At 31.9% G+C, this 26,151-nt stretch overlaps 2 protein-coding genes across 2 annotated transcripts; both read left to right on the forward strand.

Annotated features, from left to right (window-relative positions):
- The first annotated feature begins 1,091 nt into the window (after positions 1 to 1,091).
- LOC105166604 (Ribophorin I) lies at positions 1,092 to 5,527 on the forward strand. Its single transcript, XM_011086020.3, has 9 exons — positions 1,092 to 1,268; positions 1,427 to 1,471; positions 2,092 to 2,723; positions 3,095 to 3,242; positions 3,405 to 3,584; positions 3,705 to 3,773; positions 4,069 to 4,158; positions 4,827 to 4,978; positions 5,087 to 5,527. The coding sequence occupies exons 1-8, from the start codon at positions 1,164 to 1,166 to the stop codon at positions 4,947 to 4,949; spliced, it is 1,392 nt and encodes a 463-aa protein (XP_011084322.1). The 5' UTR covers positions 1,092 to 1,163; the 3' UTR covers positions 4,950 to 4,978; positions 5,087 to 5,527.
- A 1,333-nt stretch (positions 5,528 to 6,860) lies between these two features.
- Positions 6,861 to 14,441, forward strand: LOC105166605 (protein ENHANCED DISEASE RESISTANCE 2). The gene is made up of 20 exons (XM_011086021.3): positions 6,861 to 7,414; positions 8,527 to 8,601; positions 8,705 to 8,758; positions 8,841 to 8,956; positions 9,294 to 9,427; positions 9,517 to 9,563; positions 9,648 to 9,748; positions 10,266 to 10,361; positions 10,434 to 10,498; positions 10,585 to 10,656; positions 11,088 to 11,234; positions 11,322 to 11,605; positions 11,826 to 11,889; positions 11,987 to 12,162; positions 12,353 to 12,454; positions 12,864 to 12,914; positions 12,997 to 13,140; positions 13,548 to 13,643; positions 13,754 to 13,855; positions 13,973 to 14,441. Exons 1-20 carry the CDS (start codon positions 7,268 to 7,270, stop codon positions 14,075 to 14,077), a joined length of 2,178 nt encoding a protein of 725 aa, XP_011084323.1. The 5' UTR covers positions 6,861 to 7,267; the 3' UTR covers positions 14,078 to 14,441.
- The last annotated feature ends 11,710 nt before the right edge of the window (positions 14,442 to 26,151 follow it).

Here is a 26,151-nt window from a genome sequence, read left to right on the forward strand (position 1 = left end):
GGCTCAGAATAATCGCCAATGCGCAGAAGATCAGCATAGAAACAACAGTTTTCGTAGCGGCCATGGTTGTTTATCTTCTTCTAGCTTGTGATGAGAATGGTGCATGTGAAATTCTTAAATTGGTAATGAAGTGACCAACAAGATTGTTTGTTTTGGTTTAGGACTATTTATGGATTGGGAATTCTAAGGTAAAGTTGACTATGTATGAGTGATGGTCCGGAGAATTGCATGGAAGAAGGTTAGTTCTTATAGCCATTGCTTGAAGAGTATATGGGAGGCATTTACTTATTTATTTTTGAGTAATAATTTGTTCTTGTTGTTTGGTTGTGGATGGCATACCATAAATAAGTTCTTGTCAAGTAGCTTCTAACAGTGTTTGTGGTATGATTACATTTTTTGTGTATAAATTATTTTACGGGTTTTTGAATTTAGATCTAATTATACAAATATATTTTACGTTTTACAAAATTATAGGTACATTATTGATAATATTATAGTATATAATTTAAAAAATTGTATGTAGTCATCGATCGTGTCACCCTTACTAGTTTTTTTTTAATTAGGATAAGAGTAAATTGTATTGACATCCCTTGAAATTAGATGAAAATACACACAAACCCATGTGTTTTGTAAAATTATAGTTACACCCCCTAATGGTGTTACTGTAGTATTCTTCACCCATGTTTTTTATAAAACTACAACTACGCCCCCTGCAAGTGTTAGTGTAGTGTTTTTCAGGGGGTGTTTGTGTAAGTTTTGTCTTTGAATAATGAGTGTAGTTGTAATTAATATTATAACCTAGGGGTGTAATTATATTAGCACCTCCTAATATTAGGTCTAATTACATAAATACCCCCTAATATTTGTAAAAGTACAAGTACACCCTCTATTTTTCACAAACGTCCCTTGACATACATTACACAATTTATATTTTTTAATGGGCTTATTATTGGGCCCTGTTTATTGAGCCCATTGGACGTGTGTCCAAGTTAAACTTGCCCGTATGACCCTATCCAAACATCTCTACCCATTTCATAGGATCCGGGAAAGCTTTTACCCAGGTTCAGACTTGACCCGGTTGACTGGGCAGTTGTCTCTTGCCTGCATAAGAGAAGACTCTACTCATCACTGTAGAGAGAGGGAGGCTCTAAAGCTTCACAGCAATGGCAGCTATAATTTTATCTCTCTTGGTATTATCGCTCTCGTTGTTCACCGTAATTTCGTCGTCATCGCTTCCTGGCCTCCAGATCCTCCAGGCAGAGCGCCAAGTGAGCTCTCTTTTACGATCTCAATTCCATTTGTTATTCTGAAAATCAGATTTTGATTTTATGTTGGAATGTAGTTTGTTGTTAATTCTTTTCTCTATTCTAACGTGTTTTTTGTTAGAGAAATGTAATTGACTCCTGTGCAATTGAATTTCGTGCAGATTGATTTGACTTCGCACATTGTTAGGGTTTACTTGACGTTGAAGGTAATTTTTTTAACTCCTCTCTGCTTTAATTCAACTGAAGATGGATAATTTAGCTAATTTTAGGAGATTATGTGGTGTATTGATTTGCTTGTCGATGTCTTTTTTCTTTTTTTATTGGTTTTAATTTTTTATTGCTTAACTAAGTGTTGATTTTGATAAGCAATTTATTTCCAGTTGGAATTTTTTTTCATTCTCTTTTATATAAATAATGTGTGTTTAAATGTTTTTCCAATTGCAGTACAAATATTTAGAGGACTTCTTTTCGACAATCAACAGATTTTAATTATGATGCTTTCTAATGGGTTTGGTCTAATCTCAAAAATGCAATTTAGTTTGGTGAATCTGGAATGTGGTTTCATCAGTTCTGTATGAAATCCAGGAAAGTTGCACAAACATTACCTTTATTGAAGAGAACTTGAGTGGGTGAGTGATTTTCACCTTAATGCAAAGATGGAGTCTGCCAAGCCATATCTGTTAAATTGGTTCTAGTGCCTGTGGTTACAAATGTCGTTGTGTGATGCTGTTTTTTGCATGTCTTTTAGTTTGTTGCTTTCCTATGTTATGGTCAACCTGTAGAAAATTGTGGAATGTGTATTAATGGATCTACTATCCTAGTCTAGGTAGAAAATATCGAGGATGATCCAGCTTCAACAGTTCTACTTGCATTTCCACCTGCACAGTTTGACCGTCTAGCGTTGGTTAAAGCAGCTGTAACTGTTGGCAAGAAAAGGAAGAAATCCTATGTCCCTCTTGAAGTTAACCCAACTGAGCAACCTAGCTCGCCTAACGGCACCAAATATTACGCTATATCATTGCTCAAGCCATTACTGAAGGGTGAAACTACCACTCTAGAAATACTTTATATATTGACCCACTCACTTGAACCCTTCCCAGTTGAGATAAGCCAATCAGATTCTCAATTGGTTTATTACCATGACAGTGCTATTATACTATCACCATATCATATCAAACAGCAGGCAACATTGGTTAAGACACCCAGTAACAAGGTCGAATCATTCACACAAGTTGAACCCACTCACCGCAGTGGTAATGAACTGAGATATGGGCCGTTTGAGGACGAGCATCCTTATTCATACTTTCCTATTATCATTCATTTTGAAAATAACAACCCATTTGCTGTGGTGGAGGAGCTTGAACGTGAAATTGAAGTATCTCATTGGGGGAGTGTCCAGGTGACTGAGCATTACAAGTTAGCTCATGCTGGTGCAAAGCACAAAGGTGTTTTCTCAAGGTTAGGCTACCAGTAATTGCACAAAACATTTGTTTCAAATCTTTCAATTAACTAGATATGTAGACCTGTGGACTGTAACTTGTTGCTTAAATTAGATATGGTTTTGAAGCAGCTTATCATTCAAGTGTGTGGATGGAGGGATATTTAGGATAAAAAAATGACTTTCTTAAGGTTCTGCCAGACTTATGTTTGGTATTTAATTGTAAATTCTGTTGCATGTTACTTATAAAGCTAGTAAAGCTTACAACTAACCAGAAGATGTTCTCCAGCATTATTGATGTTTTTACAATAACATATGCTTCATGTAAAACTTAACGTTAGCCAGATTTATATCTTTGCCCCTTTGATCTTATCAAATTTCTCTTCTACAGGGTTGAGTATCAATCAAGACCTGCTGCTAGTGGTGTCTCTTCTTTCAAGCATCTTCTTGCCGAGCTACCCCCACGAGTTCATTCTGTCTACTACAGGGATGATATAGGGAACATATCATCATCACGTTTACGCACAAGTTCCAAGAAGGTAACTTTCACTCTCACTCTAAGTAGCATAACACACTCAGGTAGACTGATAGTTGTCTTCTTCTGGAATTGCAACTGGAGTGGGATTTGTAGTCAGTAGAGTAAACAGTACAGTCAAGCCAAAATTTTACCTATATTTGATTTATACAAATCTTCATTGCAGTCGGAGCTGTTAATAGAGCCACGATATCCTTTATTTGGGGGCTGGAAAGCAACTTTTGTCATTGGATACGGGGTTCCGCTACAGGATTTCCTTTTTGAGTCAGCTGCTGGTGCTCGTTATCTAAATTACAGTTTTGGCTGCCCTCTTGCTGATACTGTAGTTGACAAGTTGACAATCAAAGTATGCACGACATTATTAATATACATGTTGCAACATAGATTAAGTGTTTCTGTTATTTCAGGTTTCCCTAACTTTTTCTGAAGAATTAGTTCACTGATATAAGACCTCTTATGTTTTTAGGTTGTCCTCCCAGAGGGATCACAGAATCCTTCTGTCGAAGTTCCTTTTGCAATTGAACAAAGTTTGGAGGTAAAGCTTTTCAAGATTCAATAAGACATGTGAATTTGGTATCATGACTATCAGGAGTTACTATTATCTATTGAATGCCTAGAGGAAGGCATTTCTTTACATTCCAATTTCAGCACAAATTTTCCAGACCAATACTTTTTCCTGTTTTCTTCTTTCTGGAATTAGATCTCTCATCACTACACTGGTAGGCAGCATGTTATTTTCTAAACGATTAGGAAAGCTGCCTTTCTTTCATTTTGGTCGGGGATAGCGTGCATCAGTGTTCGCTGAATCTTTCACTTTTATATTGTTCCAGACAAAGTACTCGTACCTTGATGTGATTGGACGGACAGTGGTGGTTCTGGAAAAGAAGAATGTGGTTCCTGAGCATAATGTTCCTTTCCAGGTAACCTGTCACTGCAGCAAACTTGATTGGTCCTAATTTCCACCCAGCAATACAAGAAATTTCTTCCAATCACACTGCTCTACTCTAACATTGAGTTTTGAATCTTTAAGAGACCAAGCTTTTTAACCATATTAAATTTGCCTGAACTTCTGATCTGTGTATGATCAAGCATTAACCATACTTATTATGCCCTCATTCATCCTTCATCTTCTTAAGGCACCAAGAAGAATGAAGAAAATATAATTCAGCTTTCTTAAAAACACAGAGTAAAACTTTTCCAGTAACTGCCCATCCAGCCTTGGTTAAATTGATCTCGGGCGTGTCTAAAAATTTCAAAAACTTCATCTTTGCTGTTAGATTGGAACAATATACGACTGTATGGAACATTTACTTATTTGTCTTAAAACTGTTGATACGTCTGTGGCTGGCCATATGGGCTAGTGCGTCTTCCTATAATTTTGACATCCACATATACACTTTTAACAGATTTCATTGGGACACCTGATGGATTCTGCTAGTATTAACTCTACTTGTTCTCGCTTTGTACTGTGAAAAGGGAAAAGGATAGGAAGATAGCTCTTTAAGTATAAAACCTTATTCTGCACCTTCCTATGTAACATTTGGCTCATTTTTTTTGCTTCTTATCTCATTTGAATTCACTCATGCAGGTCCATTACAAGTTCAACCCTATATTTATGCTTGCTGAACCCTTGATGCTAGCTGCTGCATTTTTCCTGTTCTTCATCACTTGTGTTGCATACCTTCACATCGATCTCTCCTTACGGAAATGAAAGCGTAACTATTTAAGTATTCTTGCAAGGTAATCTGCAGCTTCTTTGTTGCATTTTACTTCTTTGAATTGTCATTATGTCCGTGCATGAATTGTTACATCTGTAGCGCATCGACTTTGGGTTATTCTCTGCTTCAGTTTACCTATCACCGGAAGCAGCAAGAATTTCCAGACAGCCAAATATAGATCACATCTTGAAGTTCAGGGATAGGGTGACGATTTCTGATACGTATTAGCCAAAAGGAAGCAGAACTACAGATTTTGCATCATTGTTACAGATTTCATCCTCTTTCACATGGTCGTGTCTCTTTACAGAAAACAAAATATATTATGCTAAACTGTTGCAGCTATGCGACTCGAGAGAACATTTTGGCTGTTAATTTGAAGTTAGGTAGTTTCTATATTGTCATGGCTGTTATTATTGCTCCTATGCCCGAAAAGAAACAGACGAGGAGTGATATCTTGACTGGAATTCTTTTTGCCTAAACTATGGGGTCACTCTCAACTTGTAGTTGTCATGTGATTAGTTATTCTTTTTAAATTATATCGTAATTATAGTGACAAAACATATTTTATTGAGGTGGTGATTGACTTTATTTCAGTCAAATTAAGGTCAAGCTATAATTTTTTGTAAAATTATGGTATAAATATATTTACACCTCTAACTTATAATTTATTTAAATAAATCATCTTTATTTTTTATATATTATAAACATTATTCTTGATAATAAGAAAAAGGGTAGTTAGTCTAATGATGTTGATGTTTTTAAAGAGTGTACGTCTAATTTTTCAAAATACAAAAGTAATTCATGTAAATAATATCGATATTTTTTATGAGTGTACGTGTGATTATTTATAAAGACATGAATAGTTTGTATGGATTGGTCATAGTTAACTGAATGTAAATATAATTATTTTTAAAATTATGAATAAGTTTGAGGAGAATAGCCACAAAACTCCTCGGAGGTCAAATCATACCACAACAGGGAAATGTTTAACCATTGGGATGGCTTCAGTGTCCTGATCTATCCAGCTTGACTGTCATTGTGTCATGTTTTTGTTGAACGACCATTTTATTTAAAATGTTTAAGTTATAAAAGAAGATAATTATTTAATATTAATATTTTAATATACATATCTTATATATAAATTCTGCACGTGAATTTTTTTTCTTTGTTGTTTTTCAATTGTCAAGGGGATTCAAATTCAAAATCTTTTGTTTATTCTAATTTTGATATTATATTAAATGACTAATTCATTCAAAAATTAAGTCACTAACAAAAATAATTATTTAAGATGAATACCGTAAAGAAGTATCTTCTCATCATATTTAGCTCTTGGCATCCTCACTCCCTCTGCCCCTTATTAACCCTAAATAATTAATTAAAATTTAAAAATGATGCTTCAAATGGATCAAAGTTGCAACATGTGTCATATAGGCAGAAAATGAACAAATAGCAAGGATGGGAAAAACGTTGATGGCAACACCCCAAAAGCCGTGGTTTCAAGAAAGTTACCATCTTATAGTTGAGTACGTAAAAGTCGTTAATACTGAAGATGGAAAGAGCGTTATTTCAAGTAACAAATTATTGGTGTTGGATTGATTATAGATGACGCGTTGCATTTCAAAGTCAACCAAATATTGACCCCTCCTCAAAATATGATATGCCACAAACCACTTTTTTACCTTAGATTTTTTTTTTTTTTGAGAACTAAAAACAAAAATCCAAAAATAGTGGGGATTCAGTAACTAGAATATGATGTGTCAGTCAATCATTTCCACACCCTGAAAAGACCAAAACACCGTCAAAATCTAGAAGGGGAATCAAGAATCAATAATGTGATCAAGGGCAAAGTAGTAAAGTACAAGAAAGCTGTCAGCTCCCTATAAACACCACAACCAGTTTGTTCAAATGCTTAAGAAGAGAACAAGAACACAACAGAAAAGAAAGGGATAAAAGAATTAAAACCAAAAAAAAAAGCCCATTCTGCAGTTTGCCAGATATCTGAAAAGGAAAAAAGTTTCTGGAGTTCTGCATTTTGAGACTCTGATTCCCTTTTTAAGGGATCAGAGGATCAATCATCAATCATCAATCATCAATCTCCTACCACTTGCCCAAGAGTTCTCTTCTTTTGCATATTATTCTACATTTTTTATCTTATCTGGGCTTTTTGTGTTTGAACTGGTGGTGGTAGGAGAACAATCTTGGAACATTTTTCCTAAATGGGCTTTTGAATAACACGGATAAAACTTAATATAAAGATTGGGTTTTTTTTTTCTTCTTCTGTTTCTTTTCTGTGAATCTTGGGAAAAGGGGAATGGCAGAAATTGAAAGCAAGATGACTGGATGGCTTTATCTTATGCGCCATAATCGATTTGGGCTACAGTATTCACGTAAAAGGTATTTCACTCTTGAAGACAACTGCCTCAAGAGCTTCAAATCAATCCCCGCTTCCGAGACAGAGGTGCATTTTTGTTGTCTTTCTCTGGTTTTTTAAATTTCTTGGCATGCAAATGCAAGTGCATGAGAATGTCTATTGTTGGGTGGAGTGGAACTTTTTTCGTGTTGATGGGGGCGAGATAGATGTTTTTATTCATATGATATGGTTAAATGGGAATTTGAGGAGGGTAAGTTTGTGATCTTCGCGTGCAGTTTACGTGTAAAACTTGAGATGATAGATAGTGGGGTATGGTGAATGTCTATCGAAGCACGCTTGACTCGCTCCGTCTCTGCCACGTAGTCATGTTATGCATGCATGCGTGTTTTGTATATGTTGCATGTATGTATATGTAAGTATGATGTGATTTCTGCCTCTTGATGCCGGTATGGTGAATTTGCTTCTGCCATGAATGTGATAGTGGAATTCCAGGTGCTGTTTAAAGTAAGAAAGAAATTTCTCCGGTTTTTTGTCAGTATTTGGATTCTTGCACTTTGTTTTGGTTTTTAGTATGTCTGAGGTTGTCTGGTCAGTTATGTCATTCTTTTTTTTTTGGTTTCTGTATTTGTTTGGCCCTGATCATGCATGGCAACATTCTATTGGAGTTCATCTTCATCTGCTTTTTTTTCCCTTTAATCTAAAATACATCTCTTTCGTAAAATGTTACAAGTCCATTTTGATGAAATTCTTATTGTGGATCTGTTCACATTCTGTTACTCGAGTTTGATTAACAATTGCAACAAATAATGACCATTTTCTCGCCTTTCTTGCCTTATCCAAGGGGAAATAGAGTAAACTTACCTCTGCTACTTTCCGTTCAGATGATTATATGTCAACGTCATGTTTAAACTTGTTTTTCAGTCTGTGCTTTAATAGTTTTTAAGTTCAGGAAAAATCTTATCTTACACAGATGAAGACTTGTCTGATGGGTTGTCATATCGAGTTATGGGGATTAATAAAACTGAATGTCGAAAGAAATAGTAGGGATAGTTGCCATATTATGAAATGAATCCTGAAAAGACTATATCCAGACTGTATCTTAGTTTGCCTAGCCAATTTGTTTATACGAAACCTCTACAATCATTGCATCATGGATCCTAATCTCTTTGCTCTCATAATTATTAACCATTCTTGCTCAGGAGCCTGTTAGAAGTGCAATAATAGACTCCTGCATTCGCGTCGTGGACAATGGAAGAGAGACCCATCACAGAAAAGTACGTGCCTCACAAATAAACTGTGTTTCAACAATGATAGACTAGCAAAGCACAAATGATCGACTTCTATTTGTGCTTATATGGTTTTTCTTGTGGATTGCAGTTATTTTTCACTTTCACCCTTTACAATACTTCTAACCATAATGATCGGCTGAAGGTATGCTATTTCTTGCTTCTAATCTGTAAAGAAAATATGCTCATAGTGGAGGTGTGTAACAATGTAATTTCAAATTTCGTAGCTCGGGGTGACAAGTTCAGAAGAAGCTGCTAGGTGGATCCATGCTTTACAGGATACGGCACTTAATCCTGGAAAAGATTTCATGTCTGATTCTGTAAGAAAATGGCAGCCTTTCAGGTAACTTATTTTGCTCGATCGGAGATGTTCCAAAATCAATAATCTTAAATAACTCAATCTTTTGGACTTCTTAGTAGATATATAAACAGTTCTGTCACTGTTCCCGAAGACATGAGACTAAGTACATGTACCAAAGCCTTTGTTTGTGGGAAGATATCTCAGTCCAAATTGTTCTGAAGCTTATTAAGTATAGGATGCTTGATCACTCTTATTGAAGAAAAATTATGCTTGAAGTTGTAACCTTTTCCATTTAAGTCACCAGATTAAAGAAACTGCAATCTTGACCTTGTTTCCTTTGGTTTTGCTGCACCAAATTTATATACCTTTCGTCCGACAGCATGAGTGTTAAGAGAAGATCGTCAAACAAAAGGTCGGATGTCAACTTGACTGCTGCATCTTCTCTGCATGTGAATGCAATGACATCTGATGTAATAGCACCTTCACCATGGAAAATATTTGGCTGTAAAGATGGTAAAGAACCATATTTACTCAATACGTTCAGATGGAGATTGACCGTTGTTTTCTAGAATTTTGATGTCCATATTTTGTTGCCTCATCAGGATTACGTCTCTTCAAAGAAGCAAAAGACAGAGATTCCAATGGGAGGGTATATTTCATTTGAAACTCACTTATAGCTAATCTTCCAGATTAACTGCTTGCCTCAGATGAATTCATGAACTTTTATTCTCAGCATTGGGACGATCACCCAGCCATAATGGCAGTTGGCACCATTGATGCATCTTCAGAAGCTGTTTTCCGTACCCTTATGTCTCTTGGTACCTCAAGAACAGAGTAAGGCTGCTTAACTCTTCTTGGTTTGCACAAATTTAAGGCTTCAGATGTGTTGTAATTTACTATTAAACATGCCGATAAGTATGTCCACAGGAGCTAATAATAGGTAAAGGCAGAATCATTTTTAGTACAGTTATTGAATCCATACATGGACTTGGGCTAACTGATAAATACTTGGCTACTATTCATGCTAAAATTTTGTGCTAAATTCACATTTACATACAGTGCATGTAGGCATTCTGTTGTAGTTTAGTTTCTTAAGAAATCCGATCCCTTCTCAAGCAGTTACTCGTCGTAAATGCTATACCTGGTTCGCCCCTCGTCTTAAGACCAACATATTTCAACTTTAACAAGACATCCAACTGTGAACATGTTAACTTTTTTAAAGCAGAATTACATAAGTACTCTTTCGATTGACTATATCACCCAGAAATACCTTGTTTTTTGGAAAATTGCACCATCCCCCTTGCAACTATCTTTTCAGGATGTTCACTTATTAACTTCTTCTGTTTTGCAGGTGGGATTTCTGTTTCTACAGGGGCAGTGTGGTTGAGAACCTTGACGGTCATACGGATATAATTCACATTCAACTATACAACCATTGGCTGCCATGGTCAGGGTTTTAACTTCAGCCAAGAATCCACTTCTTTGAATGTTTAGTGTTATTGATCATGTTGTTTTGCAGGGCAATGAAACGAAGAGACTTACTGCTGAGACGTTATTGGAGAAGAGAAGAAGACGGCACATATGGTAATTTTAACTTACAAGTACTTTAAAACTTTAACATTTCATAAGATTCTATCTTATACACTGATATATTGCTTTTTTGGTTGCAGTGATTCTCTACCACTCCGTGGTCCACAGAAAGTGTCCACCTCAAGACGGATACATCCGCGCTTGCCTTAAAAGTAATGTACACTTTGACTTGAGATGCCATTTCCGATCAATAATCTAGATATGCTTAAGCTTAAAAACTCGAGAGGTTTTTCAATTTATTGCCCATGATTGTGTTGAAGATTAGTCATCTCTGCTGGAGGAAAGGAGAAGTAACATATGGTTCTTGTTTATGAGTTATGTGGGAAGTGGGAATTTAAGCATAAGACCTTTGTACAAAACTGAAATGGATTGAAACTGAGAACAACTTTTTGCTGTACCTCAAAAATCAAAGCCCCTAAACTCTTTACATGTAGAGTTCAAAGATGTATTGCGTTGGCTCACAAAAAAAAGGAGCTTCTCATATAAATTATTGCATGGGACATGATGTTATTGCTCATTGGATGTACGGATGTCGAATTTCTTGTGTATTGATTGCCACTATATGTTTTACTTAACGTACCAGGTGGCGGATATCTGATTACTCCTATGCAGCAAGGTAAAGAATGTGTCATAAAACACATGCTTGCCGTTGATTGGAAGGTCTGGAGATCATATCTTAAGAAAGAATCCGCAAGATCTATTACCATCCGTATGCTCGGGAAAGTTGCAGGTTTAGTACACGTCCCATATTGCACAGAAACTCTTTTTTGAACTTTCCATCTCGGCTTTTCCTACATACCAGTGCTCCTTTTTGCAGCCTTGAGAGAGTTGTTCAAAGCAAATGCAGGAAATACTAGTCCTGAATATATAACAGGAGAGCGGAAAATAGATATGGCGCGTAATCATGAGAGTGGAAAGCAGGAGATCAATAGGATACACAATGAACCAGAAGATGAGGTAATGAGACTGCAAACAGTGAGTTCCAGTCTCACGGCCCTAAGTGATGCAGCCGACGAATTTTTCGACGTTCCTGAACCTTCAGATGATGAGGCATTAGAGAATGGGTGGACTTCGGAAATGAGTCCAGAAATATCTTATCTGGTATTTACCTAATGAACTTTTTTTACTTGAACCAGGTCTAACTCAACTTATCAAATGGCAAGAGTTATACATAACACTTATTGCATGATTGATCACTCTCCTTAGACTATACCAATCACATGACAAGTTCAATTCACTTGTCATGCGATTTGCTTGGGATTAGCCTAACCTAATTCAGATTGATGAAATACAGACTTATCTTTATTAATGAAATATGCAGGATAATTACCAGCCAAAATTGTCGTCTGCTGCCAACTTTGTGAAGAAATTGCATGATCTTGCAGGTTAGTGCATACATGAGCTGAGTACTTATAATGCTGGGAATAAACTTGCAAACTAATAAATGACTTAAGCATAACTTGAAGTTCTTACTGGTTTCAGTCCCGAAAAAGGGTTACACAGACTTGCAAGATATATCTCGGGAAGAAGCTGTGTCGCCTTGCTATGGTTGCACACTTCCGAAGGATTCCAGTTTTAACATGCCCTGCAGCTGGGCGACGGCTGATCCTTCGTCGTTCCTTATCCGTGGCCCTAATTATCTAGTAGACAATCAAAAGGTTTACACTTTCACTTCCACTATGGTCAACAAGTAAAACTTGCATTTTTCCTTATTAGTAACTTGAGCAGCTAGTGCCTATGAGCTCTTTGTCCCTTATTTCTACAGTTTCTGAGCTTGATAGCGCTACCGATTCCTGGCTGTCAGATTATATTTCAAACTTTGATTCGGAAAAATTCTTTGCTTCTCAGGTCAAGGCAAAGGGCACTTTGTTGCAAATGGTTGGTGCGGATTGGCTAAGATCTGAAAAGCGTGAAGACGATATTGCTGGCCGATATGGAAGCATCGTCCAGGTTCGATACATTTATTTTAAATAGTTGGAGCAGCAACGCCATTGGAATCATTTAACACCAAAAACTGAGAGAAACGCATGAGCAACGTATGAACGAGGGGAGGGGGGTCATTGGAGGTATTAGGAAATTGCAAGATAAGCTGTGAGACGGATGCAAAAACAAGAAGAAAAATCAAATACAAAAAAGTACAGATATACGTGATTAGGGAATATACTTACTTCAATGGTCGCTCAATTTCTATTACTAAGAATTTGGTAAGATTACAACTTGTCAAAATGGAACGTTAGATCAAACTCCAAGTAAAGGATACATGCTTGCCTTTTTATTGTAATTCATTGAAAAACTTATGCGGAACTTTTATTGATAGCTGGACAATCTCTCATACAAGTTTAATGCAAAAATTCTACAGAAATATGCGGCTTGCGGAGGATCAGAGTTCTTTTTTGTCATTAACATACAGGTAACTATGGCTTTCATTTTACATTTTACCATCAAATCCCCAACAATTTAGATTATTCACCGTGCTTGGTCACTGAACTCAGGTTCCGGGCACGTCCACATACCACTTGGCTCTCTACTATATGCTAAAATCTCCTTTAGAAGAGACGCCTCTGCTCGAGCGCTTTGTCAATGGAGATGATGCTTTTAGGAATTCTAGGTTCAAGCTCATACCGTACATTTCAAAGGTTCGAAAGTCATCATGCATGTTTAGCTGCATAATTTAAATATAACTGTTAATCCTTTTTCCCGCCTTATCTCTTCTTTATATTAACATTTTTTTCAATGGATGACTACGTTTACACCCGCCCTCAACCATCAACAGATTAGAGAACCCACCCGTACTGTTTGCATAATTACTTACAACTCCATCATGAAGTATGTTTCGGTTACACTGACATTGTCGGTAGTTTTCTCACAAAAAGTATAGTGAAACATCACCGACAAATGATGTTTGTGTAATTATTCAAACAGTAAGAGTGGCTAATTTCTGTAATTTAACCATAGTTGAGGGTGTGTTGGCATGATTATCGCTTTCCATGTTGTCGTTTAAGTGTTTCACTGCTCTCCTCCTGAAATAGAATCATATCCACAGGGATCTTGGATAGTAAAGCAGAGTGTTGGGAAAAAATCTTGTTTGATAGGTCAAGCACTTGAAGTCAATTATTTCCGAGGGAAGAACTACTTGGAGGTAAAACACGAAAACTATACCCCGTTATCGACCTTTTGTACCACCTTAAGTTGTTGAACGCCGTTTATTTGAAAAGACAAACACTCTAAATCAAGAGCTAAATTTTTCAGCTCGATATCGATGTTGGCTCATCAACTGTGGCAAGGGGTGTAGTCAGCCTCGTCCTTGGATACCTCAACAACCTCGTCATAGAAATGGCGTTCATGATACAGGTAAACACAACGCAACCTTTATTTAAAACAATCATAAACTCCACAAACAATCTCATACTAAGTTACTCAAACAACTGCATGATTGTTGGATCATTGTCTGTCATGGATTTGTTACAGGGCAACACTGCGGATGAGCTGCCAGAATTCTTGCTCGGAACGTGTCGTCTTAACAACCTAGACGTGTTGAAGTCTGTTTGTACTGACTCGATGCGTATGAGCTAGACAAAAGTACTAGAAAGATCAGATAAGTTTGAGGATGAAATGAAGAGGATGGAATAACAGGAAACCTTAAACTGATTCATGAATAGTGATTCTTTTTCTGTCCTACCTTTTTGAGGATATATATATATATGTATATATGTATAACATACATGTATGTATATAGTTTTGATCTACTCTTGAGAGTGAGAGTGAGAGTGAGAGTGGAGGATAGAAGAGCTCTAATTTTTTGGGAAGATGAAGTTTATATTTTTCTTATCATTATTATTCTTTTTATTCATTCTTTGTAATGTGTAGTTAGTCACTATTGAATCTTGTTGTAACACCAGTTTTAGTGCAAGAGGAATCATTTATATAAGTTTATTAATATGTAGTATTTTCTTTCTATTCTTTCATAACACGAAGTTTTTTTTCTTTTTTCTTCTGTTCGGGAAATTCGGTATTGTCCGTGTGAATTTGTACTTTTCTGAACTATGCATCTTTACTTATGCCCTTTTTTTTTTCACCGACACTCCCAACTCTTTCACACACTTAGATTTGAACGCAATACCTCTCGTAAAAAATTTTGAGCCCAAATCATTGGATTGTCCGTCGTAACAGATCTTTTATATGAAAAAGAGGAAGTTAGGGCCAACATGTGCTTGCCCAATGCTGTCTTCAAATGTCATGCAAAGCCCAACTTCAATTTACACAACTCTCTCTCTCTCTCTCTCTATATATATATATATATATCAAAATTATACTTATATTCCTTAACCTATGCTTTATTACACAAATCACTGTTATTTTTTTTAAGAAAATTATATATATACCCAGTAAATTTTACATCAACATCATTTATATAGATCACCTCTAATTTTTGAAAAATTATATATACATTTAAAAACCGCCAACATCGTTATACAAGCTATCTTGTTTTTTGGTTCTCAATAGTGAATTTTATAATTATATAAAAAGCAGTTGTGGTTTGTGTACATAGATTATAGATTAGGGGCATAAATGTAATTATCCTCATTAATATTATTTTAGGGGTTTCATTTAATATAGGGATAATTATATTCCCCTCCCCTGGGGTTTGGTATAATTATATATAGACCCCTGTAATTTAAAAAATTATATTCAATATTCCTGAAGTTTGCTTCTATCTAACAAATTCATTGAATTTGTTGATATTAACAAAAAAATAAATGAAAAAATTTTATATTTACTCTCTATTGATTTATTATAAACTTATTACAGGTCAAACAAATATTTTATGACTAAACTACCCTTATAACAACGAAGATATACCTCTTTACATTCATTAACATATGGAGATATATAAGGATAATTTGATTATAAAAAGTTTATTTAACATTCAATAAATCAATATTATGTCAATCGGGGATGAATATGAAATTTTATCAATTTCTTGTAAATATCAACAAATTTGATAAATTTTAACTAAGTCATGGATTTATTTATTAGATAGAAGCAAACCTCAAGAGTAGTACATGTAATTTTTAAGTCACAAGATGTTTACGTGTAAGTACACTTGATCCTCGTGTCCAAAATTGTCTTTTCACGAGCACCTTTCCATTTTTCAAGAATTGACAACGTTGTCCTCACGTTAGCTCACTTGTTTGAGGCTCCCACGTGGCACGTGAGGGCTTCTATCACCTCCTTCCTCTTTAGTTTACCCCGTTTTTGAAATCAAATTACATTAATACCCCTTAAATTAATATCTAAATACACAAATAACTCTTTCTCTTTTCAAAATTATAACTATATTTATAATTAATGGTCACATGTAATAATAATTAATAAATATCGCTTTCAGTACGGCGCCTAAAACGGTGGGTGGGCATTTTTGCATTTAAATTTTAATTTCAATGTCACTATCCCCCTCACCTTTCATAAAAGAAAAAAAATATTAAATTAAATTATTTAAACAGGAATGTTCCCATTTTGCCCCCTGTGGGAACCAGCTCACATGATCCTGTTGGACCGTAGACTCTACATATATATATATATATATATTTTAATTATTAATAATAATAAATAAATTACAATAGCTTATATTGATATATCGAGTAATTTAATAATTCAATCAATACACCGATACAATTAATAATGATAAATAAATTATAATAATTTAAATAAAATAAGACAAATACTTATATAAAGTAAGATAAGTATTCACATTTAGTGGAACTCGAATTCATAACCTTAAATCCGTTCATAAAACTTTAACTATTAAGTTAAGACATTATTAGTAAATTATGCATATTTAAATATGCTATTCCATATATACGAAGAATGAGTATATACGGTATACAATTGTACGTCAAGTCCACATACGTATTTTTAAAACTTTTAATATACAGATTTTTTTTTCTTAGATAACGGTAAATTACGTTAATAAAAAGGTAACAAGATACGAGCCTCTCCATCTTGGACTACAGAGGATTAAGGTTTGTGTTGATGAAGCCTAATTTAATTGGCGAAACTGAGACCTCATAATTTTAAGGTCATGAATTTGAACCCTACCAACATATAGGATGTTATTATAGTCTAATAGTATGATTTGATTAATTATAATTATCTGATATTAATGATCAATATATGATTTTATAATTGTCGATAGTTGTTAAATAATAGATATTGATATTGATGGATGTAATCAATTTATTTTTTATTTATTTATCGCATGTGATATTAAATAATTTTGAAAAATATTAAAATGTTCGAGATAATAAATATTATTTAGTTTCTCTCGAAAATATAAAAAAGATTAAGGATCCACATTATTACAGGAACGGGTACATAAATTATTACATTTCATAAATATCAAATAACAATAATAATAATAATTAGGTTAAATTATTGTCATATATGAAATTTATCATAAATATAATACTTTCTCATTATTTAAAAAGTTATAAATATATTTTTTCTAATTTTAACATTCGTCGCGTTTTCAATTTTTTATAAATAACTTATTGCCATTTTACCTAATTTTTATATTTTACTAATAACACAATGGCACGTGAATAAGTTAATAAGTTTTTTAAAATATTTTATATATTATAAAGTATTAATAATTTTTTCAGAAAAATAACCTATAAAATTAAAATGTAAATTGTTAAAGAAAATTAATTAAAAGTTTAACAAATATTTTCCAATTTTAATTATATTAATATCTAAATTATAAAAAATAATATTTTATAAACGGAATAATCTTGATATGCCCAAATAAATTTAAAAGTTTAATTTTAAACTAAGATGTAATATTTTAAAAATATGATACGAAATATATAAATTTATAAAATATTTTAAATAAATTCAGCCAAACACCCGAGCAACCAAGAAACATATTTATAAGGTACTCATAGGCAATGGAATAATTTTCTCGTACACCAAAAATAATTGTACTTGTATACACAATTCAATAATTATCGAATAATAATTTTTCATTCGAGTCATAAATATTCATTAAATAATTAAAATATATATTTATAATGATATAGAAAAGGAAAAATCTTAGTTATGCATAAACGACGATTCGTGCAATGCCGACACCAATTTTTTTGTTGTGTTTATAATACTTCTATATTATAATTTTTTATCTTTTATTATAAAATATCATGTATTGATTTATAAATTTTGATATTATTTAAATATATTTTAAAATATAAAAAATATTTATTTTATATGTGTATAAACAACATAACGAGGATTATTATATACTAGTAATTTATGGCGCATCTATGTGTATGCAAATCCTACAATGTTATTCAAAAAAATATTGATTATTTAATAATTTTTATACAAAATAATAAATTAATATTAAAGTATTGATAAAAATTTAAAAAAAAACTATTAAAAAATAGTGAGGAGTGGGTAGTCATATGGATAAATTAATAAATTAAATTAAATGTTAAAAGTAGACAAAAAAAAGATGAAAATAAAAGTAAAATTTTTTAAAAAAAATAGTGAGAAATTAGATAAATAAAATTAAATATTTTAAAAAAATAGATAAGGGGAAAAAAAGAGAGGACACCGGAAAGCGTTGGGGGCACGTAGTCAGGACTCACCGACGCCGTGAGAGCACCTTCCTGCATGTGTTGGTGTGCCCCCACGTGATTACCTGCTTTTGCCCGTTGACATCCGACGTGGCGGGTCTTGCCACCTGGTGCGCCCGGTCAGACTGTCGGCGCCCATTCGTGTCGGCACCGACACGCCAAGTCTTTTACCGGTAATCTTGTTGCCAATTATGTTTTTCACAATAATGGTTACCCTTTTATTGAAATTATATCAATTTTTGGGGATAATTTTTAAATATATAATAATATTAAATATTTCAAATAATTATTTTGGTAATAGCAAGCTTTGTTTTTTTGTTTTAATTTCAAAGCTAATTAGAAATTTAAAAAAGAATAAAAAGATAATATAAATTAAAATTAAATAATAATAATAACAACGAAACAGTCGACACTTACGTGTCTATTTATGAGCTTCTGAATTTCTAATTAATTATGTGTTTGCAAAATTTACATAATTTTAAGAGTAAATAGTATTTTAAATACAAATGGAAATTCCCCTCTTAAAAAAGATTAACCCCAATTTTTTTATTTAATCAATCTAAAAATACCAAATAATTTATAAAATTCAATTTGATTAAGAGTGTAATCAAATTGTAGACAAAACAAACAAAATTAGCATAGCAAAACACAACATACCTATCATGTTTTAGTCTAGTGATTAGTCATGATTTCGAGTCCAAACGAACATGTGAGTATTTTTCTTACTTTATTCATGTTTATTATAATTTATTTCATAATATTTAATTATATTAATATATTACTTATTTACTCAATATATTAAAAATATTAATATAATCATATAATTACCATTTCTATCGTACAACAAAATGAAAAACTAAAAACACAACATACCATCACCATATTAGGGAATTTATATAAATCCATAGGCAAAAGCAAACATAGAGAACACCACCATGTGGATAAAATTAATTTAAATTAATTAATTATATGGGAATATAATTAAAAATTAATTATCAATATTTAGAATTACTGATTTAACCCCAACATTGATTATTGATAGCATGGGGCATTCTCTTTGTTGGTTGCCAAACTAACAATGGGACAAATCTCATACTAAGATGTCCTATATATTATGACTACTATAATTAATTATGGGTTTGGACAACCTTAAAAAGAGTTGTGAACATACAAATATCTTAGACATAATATGGTTAGAGGGCATTTGAGTTGATTTATAAAAGAGTAAATTACAATTACGAAGTTTGTTATAATTATAAATGCTCTTAAAATTAATGTTCGTCTGATAAATATTCACCCGTGACAGTCCAATGTAAAAGAATATTTGTTAGTTGATTGTTAATTCCATAAGGGTATTTGTAAATTTTTTAAAATAATGAGATAGTATTTATAATTATAACAAATTTCAAAAAAATCCATTATAATTTACATTTTATAAAGTTCTTAAATTGTCTTATGATATGTTTGAAAATCTATAACATATGGGACGGCGTACATAAAAGTTTCAAAAAGTTACAAGTTTTCGAAATAAGATATTTTGATCTTCTTAGAACTAATAATAGTTTGTTAGGTTTTTCATCGTAGGTCGAATTTTCACCCTCAATCCCTCAAATTTATTTCATCTACAGGTATGAAACGAAAAATACTACATAGTGGATTATTCAAATACGTGTGTTTCTTTTCTTTTCCAAATTTATTCTAATATCGATCAATTGAGAGAAATAACCAGAATAAATTATGAGGGACCAAAAGTGTAAGTGGTGATTGTTCAGGGACTGAAAAAAAATCGAATGAATAGGAACTAAAAGTGCAATTCTCCCAAATAATATATATTTCATAACTTATTATAGCATGAAGCTCGTTTAAGACGACAATCAACACGAGATCATATGGTCATGGCTCGGCCAATTAGTTGTCGAACCATTACATTTCCCTAATCGCAAGATTATGATGACAATATAAGTAAAAATATCGCAAGTATTTTTAAATTTTTAATAATCTCATTTCATTTCGACCAAAAAATAAAAATTAATATTACTAACCTCTTAGATGTAATCTTATGTTATTCAAAAATTTCAAAATGCTATCAAAAAATACATTAAATATCTTATAAATTTTCTTAAAAAAAATCTTACAAATTGTACCAACTTGTATGATATTCTAAAAAGATTTAATTTGTTGCCAATGCATATCTCTTAAGTTTTGGTGAATTGCAACTCAAAACACAAGAAGATGATATATCAACTTATGATAATGACTCATTATTTGTCTAAGCAAACATTTATTTTAAAATTTTAACCAAAAAAGAAAAAACTATTTTAATTTACAGTTATTTCTCAATACATAGTAAACTATAATCTACGAACGGAAACTGTTCGGAAAAAAAAATAATAATAATCACAGTTGCATATATGGAACTTAAATTCAAGATTTTCTATCAAACGAAATATCTCGGTGTCTCAGTCTTTACTAATTTTTATACATTAGATTGATCTTATTATTATTTTCTTATAATATTAAAAAGATAATACCTTCTTGATTAAAATAAATACTTAGGTCCCATAATTTGACTTTTTGTAATTCATTTATTTTTGGGGAGGGAAAAAGGAAAATAAAAGCTTAGGTGTATGCACGTGATATACAACCAAGAAAAGGAATTGGGCACACCAGCACGATCTTGACCCTTCAACCCACACAACCCCCATATCCATAGCTTAAAGCCCTAATTGAGATGGTGTGAGCATCCACTACTTACTCACTACTCATTATTGTTGTTTCTTTTTTCATATATTAATCATTTGAAAATAGTCTTATTTTGTTCATATTTGAATCTCCTAATGGTTATGATACAAAGTCAAAAGGTGTAATTATTTAAATAATTTGTTATATTATGTTTTTTTTTTTATAGAATTTTCAAGAAATCAATAACGCCAACTAAATATTCAATTATGTTAGCGTGTTTGGTTGAGTTCACAACGTTTTGAAAATATTTTATAAAATGTATGCTGATCTATAATATGTTTAAAAGTGTTTTGGTAAAGAGAAAAAATTACGAATTTACAAAATAAGGAGATTTATGATTTTAATAGGAAGAAAGAAATTATGTTCTGATTTACTCTTTACTGTACTTTATATAGTACTGTGCCATTTTTCCTAGTTAATAATTGAGTTTTTAAGGACAGATGCGAGCTTGTAATAAAGGGTTATCCCAAAATAAGATTCTACATATGTTCAGAGAGTGAGATCAGGGTATGAATGTCCGACACTGTTGCAGGGCCATTCCAAGAGGTGCCCATATCTTACTCAAGCATTAATCAATAAAGGGCGTCTGAATCTCCTTATACAGTGTGAGATTCCTCCTCCGTAACAATCGATTGTGCAACGATGAATGTGATAATATGATATCTCAAAACAGGATCTTACAAATACTCAGAGGGTGAGATCAGTGTATGAATGCAGCAATACAACCAGTTCAGGGAGCCCACGTTGCACGTCTCATCATAAATCAAGAATACTTGAATCTCCTTATATAGTATGATAATTAATTTTTTTTTTCAGAAAAGAAATAAGTAATTTCGAATTTTTAAAAAATGAATGTGGGCCCGTGACAAGATCGCACTAATTCTCCAATGATGACATGGATTTTGGAGAATACATGTGCAATATTTGGACACACACACACAAATGGGGAATAAAAATAAAACAAAGACAGAATGATGATTATGTGACTTAGGGAGTAAATCAAGCAATAATTGTGTGGGTTTGGTAGTCTGATGTTTGGAGTAGCACACCACACCACATGCCACTCTGCCCCACACCCACACTGTCATACATCAACACTTCACAACTATAAATCCTTCCTCTGTACGGATGCATTTTGGGGGATCTTTTTTCTTTTAATTCAATTGTTAATCAAGAATCAAATTTAGGTAATGAAATTGGTGAAAAACTATAATCAAATTTAGGTTTTTAATTTTTTTATATACTAAAATTATATCAATATAATATTAATTTATTTATTTCCTAATACAAAATGAAGATTTTTTTTTTAATACCCACACCCACACTGTAATATAATATCAAGTATCTGATCATACAATCGATTTCTTTCAGAATTAATAATTATTCTACTTACATTTTTTTTTAAATTGTTCTCTGGATTAATATTTTGAAAGATAATATCACGAGCATTAATTAAAAGAACAAAATAAAATTTGAGTCATGCTGACTAATGATAGTGTGATTAATATATACTTAATTTTAAATTATAATTTAATTTAATTATAAAAATTATTATATATGAATTACATATTGATATTAAATCAAAGTGTAATATTGAAAATATGATGGAAGATTCCTCTGACACTTTTGCCGTAAAGAGTTCGTCTTAGTACTGCTTTAGTCTACCTTAATTCAGTAATTTCATTTTCTTTTCTGGTTCTTTTTTTTAATTAAAAAAGAAAAGAAAGAAAGAGTCACGTGACCCTTGTCTGCTGCGGCTCAATGCCGAGCTGGCAACACCAAGCTGATTCTGCCGTGTGGGCTCCACATAAGACCAGGAATGTAAGATCAAGCCACGTGAGAATATTCGATGGACAAGATCCTACCGACGCCTTCAACGTGCTGCGGGACCCATCTCGACGTGAGCACTTCATGCTCCACCATCTACGCCGCAAACGCCCCACCGCACTGGCTATTCTTCTTTTCCTTTTCTTTTTTAAAAAAAATAAAAATTATAATTTAATCATCGATAATTTATTTATATTAATTATTAATATAAAATATATAATTACATCTATTATTTAAATAGAGAAATAATTATTACATAAACCATTATTTAATTTAAATTTGATGAAAAATTTTCAAAAAAGTATTTCAAATGACTTTATATTAAAAAAATTTTAATTTCACAATATTTTACAAAACATAATTCTAAATGAAAACCGAAATATTTAAAAATTCTACATAATATAGAGTTAAAAAAACACCTCCAAATAATAAATTTAAAACTTCAATATAAATGTATTAAGCTATATATTAATGAGGTTAGTGAATTTAAGGAAAAGTGGACAATAATTTGAAAATATAATAAAGTAGGTTCACATGTGATATGACCTGTAAGTGTTTGTGCTATTTTTAAATCTGGTCAATTAATTAGATCTGCAATAATATTACATGTCAAGTGTATTCATATTAATATTAATTAAAATATTTTAAATTTTAAATATTTGTGAATATTATATATATATATAATTATAAAACTTAAATATACATTAAAAATAAACAATTAATGTGAAATTGTTTACGTTATTTGGTATTTTCTCAAGATAAATATAATACTTTTGTGGAGGTATTTACAATTTCTTTTTTAATTACTCTTTTGTATTTAATTATTACCAACACAGTATTCTAAGTGGCCACGTTATTAATTTTTGGGTTGATTACATTTTTTGTCATTCTAATTATAAATGTTTTTATACTTTGGCATCTATTTTAGTTTTTATGTCAACTTACCATCTCAACCTTTATAAAAATTTACATTTTGCAATTTATAACTGTTTTCAATCAAGCTTTTTGTCGAAAAAACATCACATGCACCGCACATGTGATTTTTAAGGATTATGTGATATAATATTTTTCACATATGCATATCATTTGATGTTTTTCAAACAAAAAATTCAACAAAAAAAGGGGCTTATATAGCAAAGTGAAAATTTCATAAATTTAAGATAATAAGTTGACACATACAAAAAAATTTCAATGACAAAGTATAAAAATGGGTGTAGTTCGGATGGTAAAATGTAATTTATCCATATCTTTTTAAATATATTTTTTGATAAATCGATTACAATTACATATTAATCCTAATCACCGACAAATATTATTATGATTAATGTACAATTACTATTAAAATAGACAAGTAATTACGATTCGAGTAAAACAACAAACTCACACGTTCGTGAAATTTGAACTCACAATCTGATATTCACGATGCTTCAATTTCGCTAACTAAATTAAGCCCCGTCCGCAATAACTTTCCATTTGAATGTCACAACTTCTAACCTCACTCAAATTCGAACCTCGCCTCCTGACATGAGTATTCTAACATTGTTTGACTTGTAATGCTTGAATCAACGGACGTTAAAACTTCATTCATAATATCTTTTTAGTAGAACGAAAGTGATTATGTTTCCTTATCAAGAACAATCGCAATAAATTTAATTTAATTTATTTTTTAAAATTAAAAAAAGTCAGTTATTTCAATGTGCCCTGGCCACGAGTTTTTTTTTAAATATATTTTATTATATATATATTGGGAATTTCAGGCTTTGTATCTACCGACACAGCGGTGGTGGTTTGATGAGTCAGAAATGGGTTTCCACTGAATTCAATAATTGGGTTCACACACACACACAGCAGTGACGGCACAATCACTGAATTGAAAGCTCAAGCACAATTTTCTGCCTTTTTTTATAAAAAATAATAATAATTATATTACTACATCAATATTTTTAACAAATTGAATAATACATCATTTTAATTAGTATATTAATATAATTACGAACAATAATTATATCAAATAAACTATATACACACGTCTAATATGACTCAAACTCATGACCTCAAACTTATTTATGCGATCTCAATTAAACCACAAGACTGATAGTTCGATGGCCCGAAACTACCCCACACTCTACATTATTGGATTTTCTTTCTTGAATTATTTCATCATGATGGATCAAGTAGCGAGCGGAAGGGTATAATCGTCATTTCTCATAAAATATTTTAAGTTACTTTTTTTGTTCGGGGTAATTAAAAGAAGGCTAATTTTCACTTTTTTTTCTGTCGAAATGTATTCTGTTTTACTTATTTTGTATTTATTTAATATTTATAAATAAGTACATATTAAGTACGTTTCTCAAATTAGCCGACAATATAACTATCGAATTTTCTGATCAACTAATACAAATATATTTTCATTTCGAAAAGTTCCTCGATAGGACTTTTCAAATATATTATTTTAAAATAATTTTAATTGTATACAAAAGATCCTTGACTAAGTTCGCATGCATTATAAATATTTTTCGAGGTTGAATTTAGAAAATAAAAATAAAATAAATTCAATCTGACGGTACGTTCCCCTACTTTAATTAATGTCTTTTAGGGTCTAAAATTTTATAAATACGCAATTTTAAATTTGATTCCACCAAAAATTTAAATATTTATTTGATAAGTATATCAATAATTATTTCTTCTACTATTCGATTATTCACCGTAACATGTACTATGGTCTAAAATATTTATTATGTGAATATTCTTTTTTAAAGAAAAAAGAGAGAGAGAAAAGAAAAATAAATTATTTTTTAGAAAAATAAAAAATTTAATTTGATGAGAGCTTATGCTTTTTCAAGAACTAATTAAAAAAAGTCAGAAAGACTGAGCTCAAATTTAATCGGACGATTCGCATAACTGATAATAAGATAGAGTTAATTACTTATTTATAATAAAAAAAAATTATAAACATAATATTTTTTTTAAATATGCTAACATAATTGTGACGACAACCACGACTGGACATCAAAATTATTTTTTTTAAAAATTTTAAGCCTCGATTGGCGGATGCTATCCACGAATAGGTGCGAATTTTTTTTTTTTTTAAATTTAACCTTTGAGTGGTGGATGCTATCTAGGAAGCGGGGCGCATTTTTTCTTAAATAATTCCCGAGTTGTGGATAGCAACCACGACACCGACTCGAAGTCGTGCAATTCATTTTTTTTTTCAAATTATATTTAATAATAATTAATAAAAATACATACAATTACAAATTTAAATAGTAAATTAAGACAAATCATAACGTTAAAATTGTATTATCTACAAAAAATAAAATTATATCTATATAAATGTAATAGTCTACAATTTTTTATACAAATATAAAGAAAAATATAATTATTGTGGACAACCTCGTACTAGTACATTTGATTGTCTTAAAAAATCTCCAAAACCAGCCTCAT

This window comes from Sesamum indicum, linkage group LG7 (assembly GCF_026168435.1).
Source record: "Sesamum indicum cultivar Baizhima isolate 11 linkage group LG7, ASM2616843v1, whole genome shotgun sequence".
Classification (NCBI taxonomy): Eukaryota; Viridiplantae; Streptophyta; class Magnoliopsida; order Lamiales; family Pedaliaceae; genus Sesamum; species Sesamum indicum.

Excerpts from the sequence above, each read along its gene's own strand:
- LOC105166605 (XM_011086021.3), top strand. The coding sequence starts at position 7,268 with ATGGCAGAAATTGAAAGCAAGATGACTGGATGGCTTTATCTTATGCGC. Across the intron at positions 8,759-8,840 it reads ACCATAATGATCGGCTGAAG|CTCGGGGTGACAAGTTCAGA; the intron begins GTATGCTATTTC and ends CAAATTTCGTAG. Across the intron at positions 9,749-10,265 it reads CTTGGTACCTCAAGAACAGA|GTGGGATTTCTGTTTCTACA; the intron begins GTAAGGCTGCTT and ends TCTGTTTTGCAG.
- LOC105166604 (XM_011086020.3), top strand. The coding sequence starts at position 1,164 with ATGGCAGCTATAATTTTATCTCTCTTGGTATTATCGCTCTCGTTGTTC. Across the intron at positions 1,269-1,426 it reads TCCTCCAGGCAGAGCGCCAA|ATTGATTTGACTTCGCACAT; the intron begins GTGAGCTCTCTT and ends AATTTCGTGCAG. Across the intron at positions 1,472-2,091 it reads GGGTTTACTTGACGTTGAAG|GTAGAAAATATCGAGGATGA; the intron begins GTAATTTTTTTA and ends ATCCTAGTCTAG.